At 33.9% G+C, this 22,514-nt stretch overlaps 1 protein-coding gene across 3 annotated transcripts; it reads left to right on the forward strand.

Annotated features, from left to right (window-relative positions):
- The first annotated feature begins 626 nt into the window (after positions 1–626).
- On the forward strand, positions 627–21,452 carry LOC129954023 (SR-related and CTD-associated factor 4). Of its 3 annotated transcripts, none has more exons than XM_056067619.1 (9): positions 627–822; positions 1,100–1,657; positions 7,630–7,866; positions 8,129–8,293; positions 8,421–8,495; positions 13,620–13,929; positions 17,942–19,357; positions 19,414–19,626; positions 19,689–21,452. In XM_056067619.1, exons 1-9 carry the CDS (start codon positions 793–795, stop codon positions 20,609–20,611), a joined length of 3,927 nt encoding a protein of 1,308 aa, XP_055923594.1. In that variant the 5' UTR covers positions 627–792; the 3' UTR covers positions 20,612–21,452. The 3 variants fall into 3 exon arrangements, with proteins under 3 accessions (XP_055923594.1, XP_055923595.1, XP_055923596.1); XM_056067620.1 differs by having other exon boundaries at positions 8,129–8,284; XM_056067621.1 differs by lacking the exon at positions 7,630–7,866 and having other exon boundaries at positions 628–822.
- Positions 21,453–22,514: the final 1,062 nt, after the last annotated feature.

The following is a 22,514-nucleotide window of genomic DNA, read 5'->3' on the forward strand; positions in this document are numbered from 1 at the left end:
AAGGTCGTACTATTAATAAGGAGGATTACCTTGAAGTTATGCTACTTTTGCGTGAAGCAATCCGAAAAAAAACGTTTCGATTTATAGAAAAACAATTCATGGCTTTTGCACCACGATAACGCACCTGCTCACTCGTGGTTGGTTGTTCGTAATTTTTTGGACAAAAACAAAACCCTAGTCATGCCCAACCTACATATTTAACAAACATGGCTCCGTGTGACTTTTTCCTGTTTCCAAAGTTGAAGATACCCATGAAGGGATGGCGTTTTCCTTCGATTAAAGAAATAAAGAACGAATCGCTGAGAATGCTCAGGGACATATCAAAATGTGAATATCAAGAGCATTATATCTGGGGAGACTACTTTGATGTAAACGAATAAATAAATATTTGTTCTCGTTCTCGTATATTTCTATTTTCTCAAAAATTACGATAAATCAGTACAAATGTTCTTGATCAGAATTATTACTCTTTCCAGCTCTGAACTCGGCCATTTGTACATAATCCATCTACCTGTCACATTTCGTTCTAAATGACACACGCTGATGTGATATTTCGTTGACGCACAAAATTGTACTAAATTATTTCGAACATAAATTTCGAAGTAAAAGAAATTACAAAAGCCGCCATTTTGAATGAGTTTGAGTACGACATTAGCAGTGGTGGTGATTTTCAGCTTTTTTGCTCAAACTATTTCTACAAAATTTGTAACCAAAAATAAAAGAATATAATCAAAAACTTGTGTTATTTTGTGCTTGAACATATAATGCGTATATTTTATTAAACAAATAACAATGGAGAATGTTATTGCCTTTAATAATGAGGTAAGTTTAAAAAGTGCAAAAAGAAAAACTAAATGAACTACCTTCTGCTTTTGCAAATGGGAGCACAGAACAGCGCCCGGTCAAAGCTGCCCGCATATAGATTATATAAAAAAAATGATAAATGTTGAAAAAATAAAGTTTTCTTGTGTCTCCGCATCGAAGAAGTGTGTAAACTTTATTTTTCCAAAGTCGAAACATATATTGTTGATTGTTCAGAAATGAAAGTGCAAATGAACTTGACTAATCTCTCTCGTTTTCCTTCAATTTTTTGTTCTAGCTGTCGGGGCTCTATGAAGCAAAACCGCCAATTTCCAAGGCGAAGATGGCAGCCATCACCAAGGCAGCGATGCGAGCCATCAAGTTCTACAAACACGTCGTCCAGAGTGTGGAGAAATTCATTTTGAAGTGTAAGCCCGAATACAAAGTGCCAGGATTGTATGTAATCGATTCGATTGTGCGTCAATCGCGGCATCAATTCGGCGTGGAAAAGGATGTGTTTGCACCACGTTTTGCTCGCAACATGAAGGACACTTTTGCCAATCTGTTTCGCTGCGCTCCGGACGACAAGAGCCGCATTATTCGGGTGTTGAATTTGTGGCAGAAGAACAATGTGTTTGCTCCGGATGTCATCCAGCCGATATTCGATCTAGCTGATCCCAATCATCCGATATATCAAATGCCACCGCAACAGAGCAGCAGTGCTGGATTGGATATTTCAGCTACGTCCAATGGACTGAATGTGTCCAGTTCAGGGATGGATGTTAGTGGAGTGGGATCGATGACTAGTCAGCAGCAGTCGGCGGCTGACGACAAGTTGGTCTTACCCGATTTGTCGGTAAGAATAATTTATAGTTTTTTTCAAACTTCAAACGTATTAAAAAGTAATTTTGTTTTTTCCCTGTAGTTAGATTTAGTCACCGTAGAAGTAGGCCGTCTTTGTCGCTTAGGGGTGGACTGTTATTTCATTGTTGTTTCTATATTCGTCTGTTAAATTATTTTTAATACATTTTTTGAGATTTCCATTGAATGATCTATCAAAAGCGATTGAACCGGCCGGTATCGCATACAAAAAAAATCGAAGGGTTGTCAAAGAGATACTTAGACTACTGCTTTCTCTCTATCATGTTTATGGAGAAATGAAGAGAGAACAGTAGTCAAAGCGATTTTCAACAAATAGGCGTTTTTTCTATTTAACTCCGTGCAGAGTACAGAACATTTGTTTATGAAACGCACTTGAGCATTTTTTGCTCTAAAAATAAAAAAAAAACGAAAAGAATTTGTTAAAACAAATAATAAATATTAGTATCTGCAAAGTAACAATCAACAGAGTTAATGTTCTTTTTTAGCTGCTCTCAGCTTTTTACTTTATCAGGTCGGTCATATTATTGAGAGCTAATAGAGTCAGCTTTGATTTAAAAGAGAAACCCAACCTGAGCGCTCTTATATGCCTGAGCTAAAGTTCTCATCTGATCTTAAACATAAAAAAGTCAAATTGACAATCAATTAGAAATCACCCCTTCAGTATAATTTAACTGGTTTAATTATGGAACTTAAAAAAAAAAACTTGGAAAAGACGCAGTGGAATTTATTTCCAGCCGGTTTCGACTGAACTGCATGCATCTCCATTCAAATATGTTTTAATAGATTAATATTGTAAATTAAAGCAATTGCAATGCATTCTAAAAGATCTTCCGTATGTTGCAAAAATTCACCGTTATTTTCATTTTGATACTTAAGACTAACATAAATGCTGTTGTTGTTTTATTTAAAAGATCAATGAGAATATTTACAATATGATTTTTGTTTGGTTCGTAAATTTTAAGACCAACCTTAATCTCTTCGGTTTCGCTAAGGTTTGCATCATTGAAACCAATCATTGGTATTTTTTGGCAGGTCGTTTATAGCTATCAGTACAAATTCATTGAACAAAAAATTCCTGATTGAAATCCACCGAAAAAATGTTTACTGACAAAATCTGTGATTGAAATTGTGCTAAATTGGTACACAAATCAGTGGAAAGTTTTGTTTCTCTTTTGAATATAAAAGTATCAGCTGTTGAGGAAAATAAATTTTTAGCGAAAAATAAATGCGCAATTTCTCAAAAATTTAAATTTCTAATCAAAGGAACACCGTCAAATATCTATTGAAATATTTTACCGGAACGATTTCAATGATAGCTAGGTAAATATAACTGGCCCCAAGTTGTGAAGGAATTGTCATTTTGAACATCTTCTATTCTCATCTTATTGTTCTTCCTACTATTAAAAGCAGTATTTTGTAGAATCATGCGATCAACAATGCTTATCTTGTTTTTGAATACTTGCTGATTTCCTTTGAAATTTGCATTTAATTCCGGTTTGTTTATTTTTATAACTTCAATACAAATTCGTTTGTTGTGAATTTATATCTTCCGGGAACCGAAAATTCTTACAAATCTAAACAAACATAAACCGACATTTTAAAAGGAAAATAAAAACGAAAACCAAAATAAAGGCATAAACTACCTAAAATATTGCGAGTTATTTGAATCGTTGAACTAATAATGTTTTATATTGTTCATTTTAACTGCGATAAAAGCTTGATTTTGCATGAAAGACTGTTCTATGCTTGATGGCTATTAGATACATAAGTTCTCACTATCAGCCCTATTCTGCTATTTATCGGTGGGAATTTTGTTGTCCTTGAATTTTCACTAATCACTATTCTGCTATTCATTCGAAGTGAATCTGTGTGTTTCGGTAATTTCGGGAATATTGCGCTGTATTCTTCTATTCACGTGAACGCATTGCATTATTCTATACAATTTAGATTCGCAGAATTTGAATATTTTTTTTTTAATAAAAGATTAACCCTGCAGTCTTCGTGCGGATTACCATTGTAATTCACTCATACAAAATGGAGTATTTGTAAAAAACTAATGGTGGGGATTTTCGTCTCTTTTAGTACTTACAGTTAAATAGTTAGAACAGTTAGTTAACTTAACTTAATATAACATGTAATTACATTTTAAAGCCAACAAAAGTTTGAAAAATTTAAAGCATTTGGTTTTATTCTAACTTTAAAATGGATTACGTATTGGTGCGCGACGGCTGCAGGTTAATAGTCAGCCCTATCATGAATTCAATCGTTATCGGAAATTTTTACGAAGTAGTGGAAAATCTCATACAATTTTGCATTACGAACGGATTTCATGATACAGTTTTTCGGGATTCGTACAAATTTCCGATTACGATGGAATTCATGAAAATTTGCAAATAATAATTTCTGTAATGATCTTAATACAGATATTGCAAAAAATAATGCAAAACAACAATCCGAAGACCTCCGAGAATTTTGGAAGAGCCTAAGAGACAGGCTCAACCTCCTAGCCACCAATGAAAGACTAGGCTGAGTTTTCTTTTTGCTTTCTAATAATTCTCCGAAGCTCTTTTTGAGGATTCTCTTAATCCTCTAAATAAAAAGTCCAACACTATCCATTTACAAAAATTACACAAATTAAACAATTGGATTGATTAAACTTAATTTTTGTATGAATCAAAACAATTTATTCAACATTCTCAAGATTGACACATCAACAGCTGTTTACGTGAATGTCAAATTGGTTTAGGATAATTAAGTTCAGCCGATAGATAGCAGATTGCAAAGGCAGTTTAAAAGGGAATCGAACGGGTGAATCGAATATACGATCCACGTGAATAGCAGAATAGGGCTGTATTAAGTACAAAATTGAATGCATCTGAAACCATTATTATTACAAAATTGAACACACATGAAAAGATGAATAATTATTCCTGAAAATAATTAATAACAATCTGTAAAACATTTCTTTAAAGTTTACGTGCATCTATTTCCATTGTATTAATCGAATGTCATCGAAATCAGTTCCTAATAGTGCACTTAGGAAAGTTTTGTTGTTTTCATTTCCTGTTTGGTATGAATAACAAATAATTGCATTTGGTTTTCGTGTTATTTAAAAAATGTTAAAGATGGCTCTGATTTTTTGCTTTAAGAACTAAGAATGTCAAAAAATGGGGAAAGTACTTTGCAAACAAAGTATTCAAAGTGATTTAAGATGTAAAAAAAAATAACTTCATATATTTCTAAAGAAATGATACCGCACTGACAAGTCAGGGAGTACCCTAATGTTACCAGTTTTTTCTTCTGAAAATTAATTTTAACATAGAACTGTTTTCTAACAAATATCTGAAATCCTTTTTTTCTGAACAACTCAAAATTTATCATAAGTATCAATCTTATTCTGGTTGTCGTTTTTTGAAAACGACTGAAAATCGACAAGGTTCTGGGGGCTATGTTAAGTTTTCAGTTAAACTATTTTCACAGAAGGGTTAAGAGTGAAGCTTTCATTTTATTTGAACAGTTCTGTGTCGCTTTGATGTCGTATAAGAAGGAATATATTTTTTAATGATTTCCTTAAAAAATTGAAAGATAATTGTTTTTATAGCGAAAAACACTTTTTTAGAACCTAAAAACTTGATCTATATGATTCATTAAACTTTTGGGATCTGTCACTATCGGATAGTCGACATTATCAACCGTGATATTCGATTTATTGTTTTAATGAAGTCCCTAATGCTATATGGTGTAATCAAACCTTGATTTTAATTTGTCTAGAGAAGTATTCAAGACCTATACAAAGACTTAGTTTAAGTTTTTTTTTTGTAGAGTAACTTATTACAATGTAACAATTATATTTAATTTTTTCAAGAAATTTGTTAAGTTTTTTTGAAAAAAAAAATATAAACCACACACAAATTTGTTGGTTATCGATATTTTTATTATGGTAGTACCCCTTGGACTGCCATGCCAGAGGTCTTGGGTTCGATCCCTGCCTGTGCCATCTTATGTTTTTTTACGGGGGTACTGCCTCTTGCGAGGAATTAAAAAATTCTTCAAGAGTAATTCTTGCCATGAAAAGTTAGCCGTTCGAATTCTTCTTAAAATTGTAGGGCCCCTCCATCCTTGACGAACATTACTCGCACACAGGAATGGTTGAGAGTTGTAAGTTACTAGGCCCTGGTTCACAAAGGACTGTTGCGCCACCCCATTTGATTTTGAATTTAAGTAGAAACTTTTCTGAATACAAATAAATTAAGGAGACAATTCTGCTGTTCACGGTACTAATTTATTTACCTGAGCTATCATCAGCCGAAACAATAGGCATTTTATTGACTTACAACTCTCAATCATTTCTGTGAGCAAGTAGCGTCAAAAGACTTTTTAGGCATCTTGCACATGATCTTCGAACTGCGAACAGTGGATGTTCGCTTATTTTGACTTCTTTTACATGGGCTTTATTTATATTCGCAAACAGCGACGATTTGAATTACCCTTTTCTACATTTTTTCCTCAGCCATGATATTTCCCACAAAAACAAAACAATTGTGGTATCACTTTGAGGTTAAGTTGAGCGCGAACAATTTATTCGTTGCAGTATGGATGGTATGTGGAACGCGAATAGAGTTTGACAGTTTCAATTCGTTGCTACTAAATTGTTTTTGCAAAATTGTCTTGTTTTAGAGATTAATATGCAAATTTTATTATCCTAACATAAGTGTCAATCGGTTTCTTATAATTTAAATATGTTTTTGTTTGAAATTGACTTTTGAATGTGTAAAATCACGTTTGTTCGGCCATTCGGTCATTCGTTGTTCGTTCTCATGTGCAAGGCCTTGAAGGGTTTTTTCTCAGACATTATTAATTTCAAATGATGGCTGGGAAGTGTTTATACGATAAACTCATTTTTTAAAGTCTACGTCTTGACTTACAACACTTGTATTTTTCTTTTTATCATAATGTAAATATTGAAAAACAAATTAACTTTTAAAGAGAATGTATTTTCCAAGACATATTCAAAAATTTCAAGACAATCGGTTGAAAACATAAGTTAAGAAAGCGGACAACTTCAAAAATGTAGTATTGAGATAAATGAGTTTTGAGTATAAGCATATCCAAAATTTCCTTAAATTTAGAAACCGAATACTTAAAGTACATTATATTTTGGTACAAGAATTTCGAGGTCCTGGGTTTCTAGGACTTCAAAAACAATAATATATAAAAAAACGATTTTTTCAAAAATTTTAGGGTAGCCCAAACTCTTATTAAGGTCTTATCCTTCAATAGAGAAGTGTTATAAACAATTTAACAATTAAAGTAAAATATTGCAAATCAGGCTTTAAATATTAATGCTTTCTTATTTTTCATCATTTTTTTTAATGTCTACAGCTCAACGGCGTTTTATATGATTACTCACCTACGCTACTGTTTTGTCTAGAACTACTGACATAAATTGTCTATGTATTTTTTAAATGCCAAAGACACTTCATTTAGAAAAATGAACATTTAAACTACTTTCATTTTCTTTAAATCATTGATATATTTGACTTTGGAATTAAGTTCATATAAAATCCCAATTAAATGGGAAACTTTCACGAATCATCTATACAAAAATGCAAAATTGTATGAAATTCTTCGCTACAAACGTTCTTGGTAATAGTTTTAGTGTGGATTTTAAAAGTTTCTAATTACTTTAAAGTTCGTGGTAGGCTGATTATAGGGTTTAAAAAGTGCGAGTTATTCATTAAACACAAATTTTACCGCGGAATTATGTATAATTGGAATAAACCTGCGTATATGTATGTGTATTTACTGTTTTTTGTTTTAGTACAATTTTTTGTTTCTTAATTTTTGTCCTAACTTCTTCTTGTAGATATGGTTAACAAAACATAAAACAAAACAAACAAACAAAAAAAAAACATTACATTTTTAACTAATATGTGTTTCCATTAGATTGGTCATCAAAAGGTACAAACAAGTGCCCTTGATCAAAGCACCATTCGTCAATTGCAACAAATCCAACAATTGCTAATAAGACAAACGGCTAATGAAAATGCATCATCAACATCAGGAACCATGAGTCAGTCGGACTCGGTTAAATTTAATAAAAAACTACTCGATTATGATTACGGTGATGAGGACGAAGAGGAAAAGAAATCTACTTCTCCGCATGTACCAAACCTTCTAGACGTAATTAATTAGCATTTCTATTTACCATAAAATGTTAATACTTATGTATAATAGTTTCTTTCTGTTCTTTATTTTTCTTTTTTGTAAGCCATTATCTTGTGTTATTTATTTTATTTTTTCTTATGATACTTTCTGGCCAATGAAAAATTTATTTAATTTTCTATAGATAGATATATTTTAGTTTTCTTTTTATGATTATGATAATTTGTTTGTTTTGTGTTTAAATGTTTATCATCAGTTTTTGTTTCTTTTTAATTTTTAGAACAACAACTTAAAGCAGTTGTTAAAGGATCCTAATGTCTTGCGTCAACTGCAAACCTTACAAAACTTTCAGAAGTTCAAACAACAAGAAGAGAAACAGCAGAAACTCAATGAGTTGCGGATGCAGGAAGAAGCTTTTGAAAAACATATACAAAATGTACTGAAGGTATTTTTAAATTATTATTTTATATAAAAAAGAATTTATTTAATATCATAAATTATTGAAATAAGATTTTCTAAACATTTATTTTTTCTTTTTCTTGTTTTTTTTTTGTGTGATTCTTTTTTCATAGGGATCAACCAATAACGAAGCTGCTGATATATCTGCGAAAGAAGTAGAATTCGTTTCTGAAGAATCCAAAATTGAGGTAAACTTATTTTATGTTTCGTCACAAAAAAGAGCTTATAAAATTAGTTAGGGTGATAATTAATTAATAAATAGTTAATTATGCCTTAACTATTTTTAGATTAGTGCTGACGTGACTAGTGTAGTTCTTCTTCGGTGCAAATTAAAAAATCAGCTATACCTAATGTTGTTATACAAAGAAAAACAAAATGAAATCCTGGGAGACTATTGCTTAAACCGACTTAATTAAAACAGTTCAACAATTTAAATTAAAACTTTAATCGTTCGTTTGAAAGAAGAAGAAGAATCAGGGAAGCATTGCATTCTTTTGGTTTTAGTTGTCTATAGTTTAATTTTCAAATAATATCAATAAGATGAAAATTAAGCTTCGGTTTTCAATAAAATTATGAGCAAATTTCTCGGCAAAATAAAGTTATCTCTTTATAATTAATTTATTGGTTTGAGAAAAAAAAAAATATTAAATTTGCTGTGCAAAGAATTTTTCGATTCAATAATTAGATTTGATTATTAAATTTGATGATGAGAAGGGGTTAAGGGACATATTTTCAATTTGGTCGTAATCTTTTATGTATGAGTAATATCGCCAGTAGAAGAAGGTTACAATCTATTAATACTCTAATTGCTGAATGCGACTGCCGTTGCTTTGGCGAAAGGCATTGCACTATAAGTCGCAAAAATTTCGAATACAAAAAAAAAAATTAGATGCATATACAATTTCATTAAATTTTTTATTACGAAGTATGCAATTCTTTTTTACACATTTCGCACGTATCTTGTTCATAACTTGACTAATGATACATTTTTGTGCGGCTAGAGTTCGTGGATTATTCGCGTAAACACGGTCTTGCGTTCACCGGCTATCAACGTTTAATTGTTGCGAATCGATTAATTCGGATAACGAGCAACAATTGCATTTGCAGTAGCAATACTTTCGAATGAGTGTGCTAAGGGCTTTACAAATGATAGGCGCAAGAACTATAATCGAAACAGTTACATCGCTAGAACACATGTCGTTTTATCGATATTTTTACAAATAATCTTATGTCGAATTAGCAGTTGCATTCCACCTCTTAACTATTCAGCCGTAATACTCGCACTTCTAGGAATGCTCATCAGTTTACCCTTGAGCTCAATTTCGGGCGTACTGTCAAGTATAAGGATTCTTTCTTAAATCGCACATCGAGAACGTGGAATACTTTAGTCAACTCTGTTTTTCCCTCCCATTTTGATGTTCAGAACTTTAAGACCAATGTGCACCGGTATCTTCTTTTAAATCCTTCCCTATATTCCTAACGCTCGCACTTTGTTTAAATATAAACATATAAAAGGGTACTAATAACCCCTTGAGTGCTTGTGAATTATAAAAAAAAATGTGCATTACGGTTATAAAAGGGCGGCTTTACCACATCAATATCACTTCCACTCTCATTTAAATTTATTTTCAATATTATAAATTTTAAGAGAGCTGCTGGTTTAGAATAAAACAAAAATTATTTACGAAATTAATTTCATTATGTTGAGTTGAGTTATGTTTGGAACAAAATATAGGCCAAATAGCCTCCGCGGCACACTTTTATCCGATTGTCCAAATTTAGCTTCTATGCCGAATTGTCTCACCCTCTAGCTCTTGAATTGTCAAGTGGAAGTGGTCAAGAAATTTTTCCTCTTGAGTCAATTGTATCTTGTAAACGTGTAAATGAAAGCTTCTGTGATAACGTTCATCAACGACGAGCGTAAGAGGTGCAATTGTTTCGCACGACGAGTAGAGGTGGACGGCTCTTCAGCCACTCTATAGCGAACAGCAGCAATGTTTTCTACAGTACGTGCTGTACGTGCATGCAACGTTGTTTTCACATCTCCTAGAGACCGTCCCATTTTTTTTATAAGCCTGAACAACCTAAACGATTCCATTCCTTAAAATATTACTCGCACGTTGAGAGTCGTTAGTCACTAGGCCCTAGTTCTCAACGGACTGTTGCGCCACCTTATTTATTTTTATTTAACTTAAACGCGTTGCTCGATTGTGTATCTTTCCATGATTTAAATTATTGAGTTAGCGTGAAATTAAGAAAGGACAAAAGAATTGCAGAGAAAAACTTGAGGTTTAGATGTGGCTTCCATTCAAAATTTAACCAATCTTAATAAATTTTTAGTGATCGCTATGACGAGGTGAAAACTTATAATATGAATTAAATAAAATGAATTCCTAAAGTACATATATTTAGAAAGACATTTGCCCACGAATAAAATCTTCCTCATTCTTCATTTCGCGCTTAAGGGGTCATCCCATGTGCCGGCCTGTATTTTAAGGAATTTTTAGGATTTTTTTTTAGGACCAGTAAATAGATACAACTTTTTTAGGTTTATCATAATTTTTTTAAAATAGTTCCACAGTATGAATATAAAATTTGAATTAAAAATATTGTGAAGAATATGAGTTACAACAATGAGTGTGAACAACTCCACCTCGAAAAAAAGGACTCGCACTTCCCCACGATTCCGGCTGATTGGCTTATCTGAAACATAAAAAGTAAACGGAGTTTTAATCTGTGAGCCTAAATGCATGGAATGAACTATCATCAAATGAATATACCAAAAAGTGGGAGACATTTGAATTTTTTTTTTGTTCTTTGCTATAAAAAAATCGAAATTTTAGGATTTTTGCTTGTCGATAGTTCATTCCATGCATTTACATGTGATGAATCCATCCCATCAAAATTCAAGTCGTTGGGTCAAGCCGTTTTTGAGATACGATGAAGGAAAGTTTTAAAAACACAGTTTTGAGAAAAACTCATTTAAAGTTTCAAGTCCTCTTAACTATGAAAATATCAACTTACCTTTCAATCGGCGATGCCTGGTCCATAGAGTATTCCTTCCTCTTCTTCTTGAAACTCTTTCAGAGCAGATTATTTAGCTCTTGAATCAATTCTGGCTTGTTTAACGGCATCACTTACGCGCCACTCAGAATGTGTGATTCGCTTTTCATCACGTTTATTAACATAAGTGTATCCCATAACCAACATTACTTTTTTTGACTATCTGTATGCCGATGTATGTAAAATACTTTACCCCATATTTTTCCATGGGCCTGCTGTATCTTTAAAACGACTTCGAATTTTGAAAAATCCCTTTACTACCGTATTCTAGACATTAAACTAGCAATTTATGAAAAAAAATCGATTTTTTGAACCCATCACATGGGATGACCCCCTTAAATAATATTTCTAGTCGAGAAAGTTATAATGAGGACATGAGGGTGGGGATAGGTTAGGATATATTCTGACAAGGTTATCCATCTTAGTCGAAGAGTGCTCCTATTGGTAAGTATGTTAATAACACACATTTTTTTCATAATGTATAAAGTTTTCAGATAACTTACTTTAAAAACAAAAATGACATGATAAAGTTCCTTCCATTATCATTATTTCGATGCGGTAGACAATTTTAGGTCCCTTAAAAAAACACATAAGATTGGACGATAAGTGACGATAAACAAAATCTAATTATAGCATTTATGACGTATGTAATACATGAACTTCTATAAGATGTTATGCCTTGAAATCAATCTTTTAACCTATAAACAAAGAAGCCGAACGTTCAAATCAAAGTAACAAAAGAAATGTTGCTATATTTAATAATTTTATTTTGCAAGGGTGGAATTGATCTCATTTGGAAAAGCTTGACTATCCAGATCGTTCCTTAGCTAACTGAAGACAACTACACTAAGACTTGAAAGAACTTTTTCACCATTCTCTTCCTCCTTTATCAAGATCCATGACTTTTTTATACAAATGTTTGAACAAAATGTTGTTCCTTTAATCGTGTTAAGATGTACAAATTGTTTTAAAAATTATAAATAGTAGTGGTTTAAAAGCCTAGTTTAGATCCAAGCGAAAACGAAATGTTATATAGAAATATATTTTTTTCTAGTTTTTATTAATTCAATTATTAAAGCAACAAAGAATGGACAATAGTGGGAACCCGTTTAATTTTTAAAATAATTTTAAACTCAGTTTTTAAATGTTTAAAGAAAATAAATAACATGTACCTAATTTTCCATTTACCATCAATTTTCAAAATACTTGCATTCTATAATTTACAAACCCAAGAAACCGATTTAACTCACTTCAAATGTATTGTTTAGGTTTAGGAAATAATTTTATAATAACTTTAATGAAAACCGAAGCTCCGTGCAAACATTACTGACAATTAAGGGATTTTTAATCAATAAGCTCTCAACTCAGGATATTCATCTAATTTAGAATTAAAATATTGAATCACTGACCTTCAAAAACATGGGACTTAAATTCTATTAACTTATTTCATACAATCTTTTACTGTTAAAGCATATCGTTTCCCTTACTCCAGAAGCATAAATGTGAAATTACTTACTGCTTCTTCAGAAATTGAAGACCAAATTTCTTAAACTATCGATTCACTACATTTTTATATATCCACTTCTATGGTTCTGGAATTTATGGAAATGATATAATCCAAATAACTAAAATAAGAATATTTCCCCCAAAAGCAATGTGGCCGTTGATGCCTTTAAAAAAATATCCGATTACCAGCAATATCCATAATTTTAATATCTCTAAAATTTAAATTCTTTAAATATTAATTTTAAAGTGTTTCATTAATAAATACAAATGAGATTGGATTGAAAATTGCATGTAAATTGAAATGCAAAAATAAGCTTAACGCATTATTAGATTTTTTATACTTTAATATAAAAAAGAATAATTTTAAAAAAATCGTCGTCGGAATTTCCAACTTTAAAATAAGGTAAGGATAAAATTGTTAAAGAAATTCCTTCGGACTAACGGTATAACAACGTTTGGTTAACAAGCTGGTAAGTTATTTTTAATTTGATCAATAGACAAACAAAAATTAATAAAAACAAAAATTCGCGCGATCGCAAAGATGAAGATAATTTAAAGTTAACTTAATTAATCGGAAATAAATAAACAAATGCACACGTCAACATACGACTGCTATATCAAACGAAATATTTATTTAAAAACAAAAAACTAAAATCACGTAATTTTTATTTCGTCATTTTGTTTTTTCTTTGTGTTTTTTTTTCCTTTTTTACATAATTTTGTTTCTAAACAAAAACAAATAGGTTATCAATTTGGATGGCAATGATTCAAGGACCCCTTCACCTGATCGAGACCGCTATAAGAGAAGAAGGAGCCGATCGAGGTCCCGAGACAGAGTCGCCGGACGAGATATAAGAAGGCGTCGCTCGAGGTCAAGATCATCCCGTAGCCGTTCACCGAGAACAAACAGACGTCGTCCTTCACGTGAAAGAGACCGCGAGCGTGAGCGCCTCGCCGAGAGGAATCGTGATAAGGAAAAGGAGAAGGAACGCGAACATGAACGTGAACGCCGTCGCAAGGGATTGCCGGACATAAAGAAGGAGCATTTGAGTGGTAATTTTCTTTCAATTTAAACAATTCAAAAACTTTTGACTATTAATCGATTTTTTCTTCTCATTTTTCTAAAATGTTGCAGTCGTATGGTGGAACTTAATTTGAGCAAAAGCGTCGTTTTTGACACAGTCTTAAACTATTTTTTTTGTGTGTGTTAAAATCTAGTTTCCGCGATTAAAGAACAAAAATTGCATTTAAAGTCGTAAACGAATTCTATCTTCATCAATGCGTCGCAAAGAATTTTATTTTTTATTAATAACTATAATAATATGAAATAGTGAAAATAGTTATGTAACACATCTTAACAAAATTAGTAATTCTATAAGTGAACAGATATCAATCAAAGTTACAAACAATTCTCTAATAATGATGAACGTCAAATTTTTGTATGAAAGTAATGGAATAATTCAAGTGAAACATTTTCCACACGATCAAAACTTTACTTTGAAATCTTATCAAATTAACGAGAAATTTTCTCAGCTAGGTTTTCTGTAACTAAAACTTTCTCTCGGAATCGACATACAAATAAAATCGACACAACGCCATTGAAACGCATCTTACATGAACTTTCCAGATCATGTTGTCAAGATTTTTGAAAATCTTCTTAGTCAGAATGACATTGATTGAAGAAGAATAAAATTCAAACAGAAGTTCTCAATAAGAAATAAAATAAAAGGTTCCTTACTTTATTTCTACAAATCAGAAAAAACTATTCTAGCAAATTCTATTCTCCGATAAAAAGGTCGAAAGTTGTATGAAAAATGTGATGTCTGTCACACTTCTGTTTCTGACAAAAATAAGGCACTTCTTGTGTTTTTTTTGACCTTGTTTGTCAAATGAAATCGATTTTTAAATCACTTTCTGGATAAAATTCTGACGAAAACGAAGTATAAAGAAATAAAGACGGTGTTCATTTAAATATATTCAAGACCCTATTGTTAGACTTGAAAGTCGTTAAATATTTAAAATTCTCAATCATTATAATTGAAAACAAAATTTCTCCAAAGAGGCAGTGCATATGGAACTAACTTCCAATTAGAGTCGCTTAACTAGATACAAAAATGAGTATTTTCGACGAGATATCAACAGGTGTTTACTTCGTCGACAGAAGAAGTTGTGTTAATAACATTATCAGTTCAATTGCCATCATGGCTACAGTTGTAACACTATCCTTTTCATGAAATGTTCCATAACCAATTTCACATTTGACGCTTAATGCCCTCGATAACTTCACAAGTTCCATTTTTAAGGTCTTGAATCAAACGTGGAGCATTGACATTAACCAATCCCTCTAGTTACCCCCCAAAAAAGATAAGAGTTTTAAATTACGATGGCTCTTATTGTGATTACCTCTTCGAGAAATAACACGGTCAACAAACATTCCTTGGAAAATTGCGATGTTTTAGTTGCTTGTATAAAGTTTTTCAAGGGCTGGCAAATGATTAAAATGTCAATCGTGGCGTTTGGTGTGTCGTCTAGGTCCATATGGTTAAATTTGGGCTATAAGAAATTAGTTATCATCGTTATTTAGCGCTCGCTGTTGACGGTGACCTCCACACTAACGTTCTTTTTAAAGGAATTTCGGACCACACTGCATTATCACCTGGTGAACCCCGCATGGGTTGTTGTCGTCCAATATACGGCAATTTTGCTTGTTAACACAGCTATTCATCCAAAAATGCGCCTCGTCACTAAAGATATTTTTTCGTCCAAAATTGGGGTCCTCTTCCAATCGATTCGAAGCCCAGTCAGCGAACAAACGGCCTTGTCTATGGTCATGAACTTTGAGCTCCTGGGTCAGTTGGAATTGTACGGATGTAGGCCCAAGTCCCGTCTCAAAATTCGAAGTTGAAGTCTGCAAAAGACCGAGTTCTTGTGCACGGCGAGGAATAGACTGCCTCGGGTTCTGATGTACACTTTCTCGTACCGCGGCGATTTTCTCGGCCGATCTTGCGTTCCTTGAACGTAAGGATGTTGGCTGATTGTTTACTGAACCGGTCGTCTCAAATTTGGCCATCAAACGTTGAAGAGTCGACTTTGAGGGGCCACCACGTCTACCAAACACTCAATTTTATAATCAAGTGTTATCATTGCCGCCACGGGGCGGTAAAATCTACCCGCGCCAATTCAAAAACCTTACATAAATGTAATACATTTATAGCTTGGTAACGCAATCCATTTGGTCTCATTTTCGAATAAGTAAAGTGCAATAAAATCGCCACACAAAAACCCCACCAAATAGTAATGTGTTGCCCATAGTTCTTGGATTTACCGAGCCCTTAATACTACACTTCCGCCATCTAACGTAGTCTCCAATATAAAAATGAGTTTAACTACTGAAGATAATTTTTTAATTAAAATTCTTATCATTTAGATGCATTTTATGGTTAGGCTTGATTATTTTACTGAAGTGAATAAGAAAAGCCTTAAGATCCAAGTCTCTATTCTAAATTCAGTGAAATGATTATAGAATATCTTAATCCAAAAATAGAAGAGAAATCGACAAACCAGTGTTTTCGGAAAAACTACGGGTGGCAGCTCATTGTGTACTTGTCCTTGAGCGATGCACCGGTATTGTTTTTTTAATCACCAACTTGTCTGAACACCTCAAATTTGTCTACAAAGTTCCACTGCGTCGTTAAAGTATGTTTGTTTAATTTTATTAATGAAACTCCAAAATTGACAGCTGCTCAAATATCGTAATATTCAAAATAAAACCACTTATTGGAAAGCAATCTAATAAAAAATTTGATAAAAATCCAAATGATTGGAATTTTCCATCATGATAATTGTTTAATTTGAATTTTTATTCAACGATGCTTCATTTAAATGTTGATCTCTAGAAAGCGCAGGTTTTTCGTGCTATACACTTATCATTAGGAATCTAAGTGATACAATTTTTGACACAGAATCAAAACGTTCAAACCTAGAAAACAAACACTATACATTTTAAGCTTCCTCTTATTTTGGCCTACATTCTTTTTGTTGTAATGCCTTCAATATTTTTCAAGTTCCTAACTTTTGACAAGAACATGTTAGACTAATATTTGGTTTATGATTTTGCTTTAGACACATTTTTACTCGTCTTCAGGCGAAATAATAACCTATGCACTAGCGTAGAAATCCACAAATTCGGGACTTAAAAAATGACAAATTCAGAACTAGTTTCTTTCCAATGGGTCATTCTTAATCCATGATTTTAACTGTACATGTGTGTGCTTGTAAAGAACATGTCTTTGTGTTATTTGTAGGATCCCTTGAACTAGAACAAAGTGGAAAACTAAATTTAAATCGAAAGACAAAGACAGTTTAAACAAAAATTAAAGACCGGCTGACCTTTTAAATGATTCGCTCATCAGAAACCAATTCCTTTTTATATTAAACATCAGCCACCAATTTTATGTTGTAAATAAATGATTTTAATTTGAACGGTACTGCACGCACATTGTGGCTATCTTAAAATAGATTTCGCAATCTTCCACATAAACAACATTTTAAACATTAAACAAAATTTAAATCTTGGAGTTGGCTATTGAAATAAAATGAAATCCAAAAAAATAATACAAACCAAACAAACCGAAAAAAGGTTCAAAAGCTAATTTATTTTTCACTTAAAACAAATTTAGGTACAACCACAAGGCCCAATTTTATTGCCATTACATAATTCTTCTGCAAGTTCCCTCCGACCCAGATTGGTTTATTGAAGTTTTTTTTGTTAAAAACAAAAGAAAGAAAGTTAACTACTGTATAAGAGAATTAGGAATTTAAATTCCCATCGTTAATGAAAATTTATTTATTTATTGGACTTCGTTCATTTTAAGAAAAGTTAATTCAATTTCGGAAATTAAATTGCGGCAAAATGTGTCAATTGTTGATGTATAAAAATGGTACTAATTGTATCTTATTAATTAGAAAATCTGTCGCGAATAAGCTCCAAAATACGACGATGCACCAACAAAACATACTCTTTCATTTTTAAGTCTACATATTTTCTTTCTTGTTTTATTTTTAGTTTGTAGTACAACTCTGTGGGTTGGACATTTGTCCAAATTGGTATACCAGGAAGAACTTTCCGATACGTTTGGCAAATATGGTGACATCGTGAGCATAGATCAAATCGTTCCACGAGGATGTGCTTTCATTGTTATGAATCGGCGTCAAGATGCCAGTAAAGCGATGACTTCCTTAAAGAACTATAAACTCCAGGGCAGAGCAATCACAATATCCTGGGCTGCTGGTAAAGGTGTAAAAAGCAAGGAATGGAAAGACTTCTGGGACCTAGAATTAGGTGTAACCTACATACCATGGGATAAGCTGGAAAAAGACACAGATCTGGATTCTCTGGAGGAGGGAGGCATAATTGATGAAGATTCAATGCCTGATTGGATGAAAGAAAAAATAAATAAATTGAAGAATATCAAAGAACCTGCTTCCGCCGCTGCTACTACTCCTGCTGGTGCTGGTCCTGGCGCTGTTGGTGTTGGCGGCTCATCAATGTTGTTCGGAGTTGATGGAATGCCTAAAATTGATATAACTCAGCCACCACCAACAGCAGGATCAATGATTCCGATGCCGCCGTTCACAATGGCACCGCCCATGGGTGGGCCACCACGAATGATGCCTCCGATGGGCGTTCCAATGCCCGGCAATATGGTGTCCGGAATACCAATGCCACAAGGAATGGTTCCAGGAATGCCACCTCCACATCCTATGTTGATGACACAGGGCATGTTGCCTCCACCGGGCTTCCCGCCAATGCCATTGGACAAGAATATTCCTCCTCCGAATATGCGGCCCGATGCTGGTATGCCACCAAATGCGTTTATGGGCAATCCAGGAATGATGCAGCCCGTGCCGATTCCTACTCCAAATCCATTTCAACAGAATCTAGGTGGTAATGCGTCTAGTGATGATCAAATGGACATTGAAATGGAAGATGAGATGCCCAATGATAATTCTCAACACACTCCTCAAATGAACTTTAATCAGCCGCCGCCAATGTTCCAAGGTGGTGGGTCTGCAGGACCTGGCATCGGCGCTGGACAAGGAATGGGGCCAGGCATGGGACCAGGTATGGGGCCTGGTATGGGACCAGGAATGGGACCAGGACCTGGAGGCTTTATGGAAGGTGGCATGCCACCGAATAATGAAGGCGGAGATGAATATGGGGGGCGGGACAGGAATCGTGGAAATAACTCACGCTGGGGATCACGAGACGATCGAGATAGTAATCGCGGCAATCGTGGTGGCGACCAGTCTGACGGTGAAATGTGGCGAGAAAATGGACCACCAATGGGTGGTCCACCCAACTTCAATGATTCTTCCCGACGTGGAGGTCCGCCAGGAAATATGCCTCCGTTCGACATGAACAACCATCCCCAAAGGCAACAAGAATTCTTTGATATGCGGCATGGTGGTGGTCCTGATGGTAAGTTGATAACGTTGTGCTTTTCTTTTAAAAATATTTAATATGTTTTTTGTTAGATTTCAATGATCGACGCGGAGGTGGAGGAAATCGTGGCGGTGGAGATTTCTTCCCCAATATGCAAAATAGATTTAATCAGCCGAATAGTTTAATGCAAATGCGCATACAACCACCTACAGTGTTTAATAACAGGATGAATGGACCAGGGATGGGTTCAGGGCCAGGAATGTTTATGCGTGGACAGGGTCCTCGTTCGCAAGGTGGGCCACAAGGTATGCATATACATAAACTTTTGTTTTAAATTATAATATACAAACGTATTTCACTTTCACAGGCGGTGGTTTTGGCTTCAATGATCGAAATCCATTCGACCGGGACATGGATGGTGGCAATAGAATGCGTGGTGGTCGCGGTATGAACGACAGGCGCGGTGGAGGACGAGGAGGCGGATCTGGCGGCCGTGGTGGTCCAAATAACTGGCGGGACAATGAAGACGATGATGAGGGAGCAGTTTTTAAGAGGCGAGGAAATCGTTTTGGAGGTGGACGTGATCGGGACGGTCCCGATGACAACCGCATGAGCCGCGACAGAGATCGTTCCGGAGGACGGAGACAAATGAATGACAGGAACTCGCGCGACAGATTCGATCGGACGTCTCGAGAGAGGCGTGACGGTGGCAATGATCGAAACTCAAGAAATCGAAGAATGTCAAGTGAAAATCGAGATGCGGTGAGGCCGAACGAGGAACAGCAATCGCCGCCTAAACAGGGTATGCACAAAGATCTTGATTCGAAGTCACAGGCTGCGAATGTCCAATTGGACACTGAAGAAGATTGGGATCAAGAACTCTCCGAGCACGATTTTGACAGTTCATCAAAGTCAGTGGACAATTCTAGAGAGGAGCCAGCGTCCCAAAATGAACAAAACGAAACCAGTAACACATCAAAGGAAGGTGGCGGTGAATACGCCACCGAATCAGAAAACCACTATAATGAACAAGAGGAAGACTTTGCCGCTCCAACTGAAGCCCCCAGAGAGGAACAGCCAACCAAACAAATAGAACGAATGAATTCCGTAAATACTCCACTATACGATGAAGGACCTGCTCCGGCCTTCGAAAGCAAACCAACTTCTTCTTCAGATGATTACGCTGAAAGCGACAATGTTCCTGAAAGCCAAGAACAACAAAACACTGCTGCGCCAGAACCAACCCACGAACCAGAATCCGAACCAGCCGTGGAAGCAGCGCAGGAATAGAAATAAAGCCCAACAGCTGATACACACGTATCACTTTTAACTACTGTAAGATCAACCTAGAATAAATTAATAATCGGTTAAAATGAACCGTTATTATGTATTATGTGTACGGTTTGGGCGCTAGCATTTATTTTTATTTGATTATTTTTTGATTTCTCAAATATTTATTGAACCGTTGAAAAGCAATCCGAAGACACATACATCCCTGAAGCTCACCTGTACGAGAGTTTTCTTTTCAGTCTGACAAAATTTTTAAACTTAGAACAGTAATAATTATTGACACCAGGAGACTATCGTACAAGTGGGCCTTTCTGACAAAGTTATAAAGAAAACCAAAAGCCAAATTTGGTCTTTTTAAAAAATCTACAATTAGTCAAAGTTATTTGTTTTCTTTTATTAAATAATTTTATAATTTATTAGTTCTTCTTGATTATGATTTCTAAATAGAAATGAAAAAAATTCAAAAATGCAATTGGTTTCCATTGGCTCAACCGTATTTGTAAACTTAAAAAAAGAAGAAAAAAAAACAATTTATACATAAACTCATCAATGCTGAATAAATACAAAAATTGAGCGTGTGAAGAAAGAAATTAAACGAAAAAAGAAAAACAAAAATACAGAACAAAAAATTCTTGAAATTCTTTTATGAAAATATTTCATATAATTTTGTTTATTTTAAATTCATAATGTAATTGAAACGATAAATATTTGAATAAATATTTTAAATAATAATTATAACATGTATTCATAAAATAGTTTTACTCATTTTAATATAATATCGTTATATGTATCATTATCATAGTAAAGCTAACAAAAAAATATAAAATTGATAAAACTGTAATCAAATGAAGTTTTAAATTCACATACAAAAATGATAGTTTTGTTTTCATTCAATTTAGACAAGTGTGTAAAGTGAAGGTACATATAAAGGGATTTCTATTCGTTAAAAAAAGTTGGAGGTCAGTGAATTTAAAATAATGGAAATACATCGTTGATATGCAAATAAAGCTCTGGTAGACAATGTAGAAGGTGACAGATTTAAAAATAACTTGCACATCTTTACGCAGTCTTTTTAATCTACGGGAGTATATGGTAGAAGCCACCTCTTGGCTAAAAGCGACATTAGCTCGAAAAAGCCACATGGCGGCTACGGCGAACTTGAACAAATTGATCAGTAAAATAACAGTAGGAAGTGGTACTGTATATACAGTCCTTGCAAAACATTGGCAACTATCACTGCCTCTCAAAAAATTTGTTTAAATTATTTTAATTGCTTTATACTTTTGTATGTGTTATCTTATTGTCCATAATGTAAAATCACTGATTCATAAGCAAATTCATAAAATGCATTGCTTTAGCAAAAACTTTGCAACTGACGGTTTGTGTCTTTTTGATAACGGATAATCTGATTTATGTTGAGGTTGGTAAGTTTGTAGGTGTAGCTTGATTCGTCTAATTAGTTTTAGTCGGGACTTTGATCGATAAACATGTTTTTTTAAGATAAATTGTTTAAAAAAAAATTAAAGATTTTGCCCATGTTCTGCATTTCACTCATTGTGAATACACTTTGCGAAAGTGAATTTGGGTGTTCCACAATTCGTTATTGTGAGTTGGATTTTCGAACATGCAAGTCAGAACAATTCTACATAATTTTCAACCACTTACATTTTGTCAGGTAAATCCAATATATTTGATTTGTCTCGCAAAATTCGTCTTCTTATTTTTAGAGGAGGAAGGCCTCGAATACCCACAGCAAAAGATGATAGAAAAATTACAAAATTCTTCTGAAGAAGGCCCACGGCATCATCCAGAGAAGCAATAATTTAACTAAGCTTACACATTGACCCATCTGTGGGCCGCATTGCGTGGTTTTCAGGCAACAAAAAAGCCATTTATCTGCAAA

The sequence above is a fragment of the Eupeodes corollae genome, chromosome 1, assembly GCF_945859685.1.
Source record: "Eupeodes corollae chromosome 1, idEupCoro1.1, whole genome shotgun sequence".
Lineage (NCBI taxonomy): Eukaryota > Metazoa > Arthropoda > Insecta > Diptera > Syrphidae > Eupeodes > Eupeodes corollae.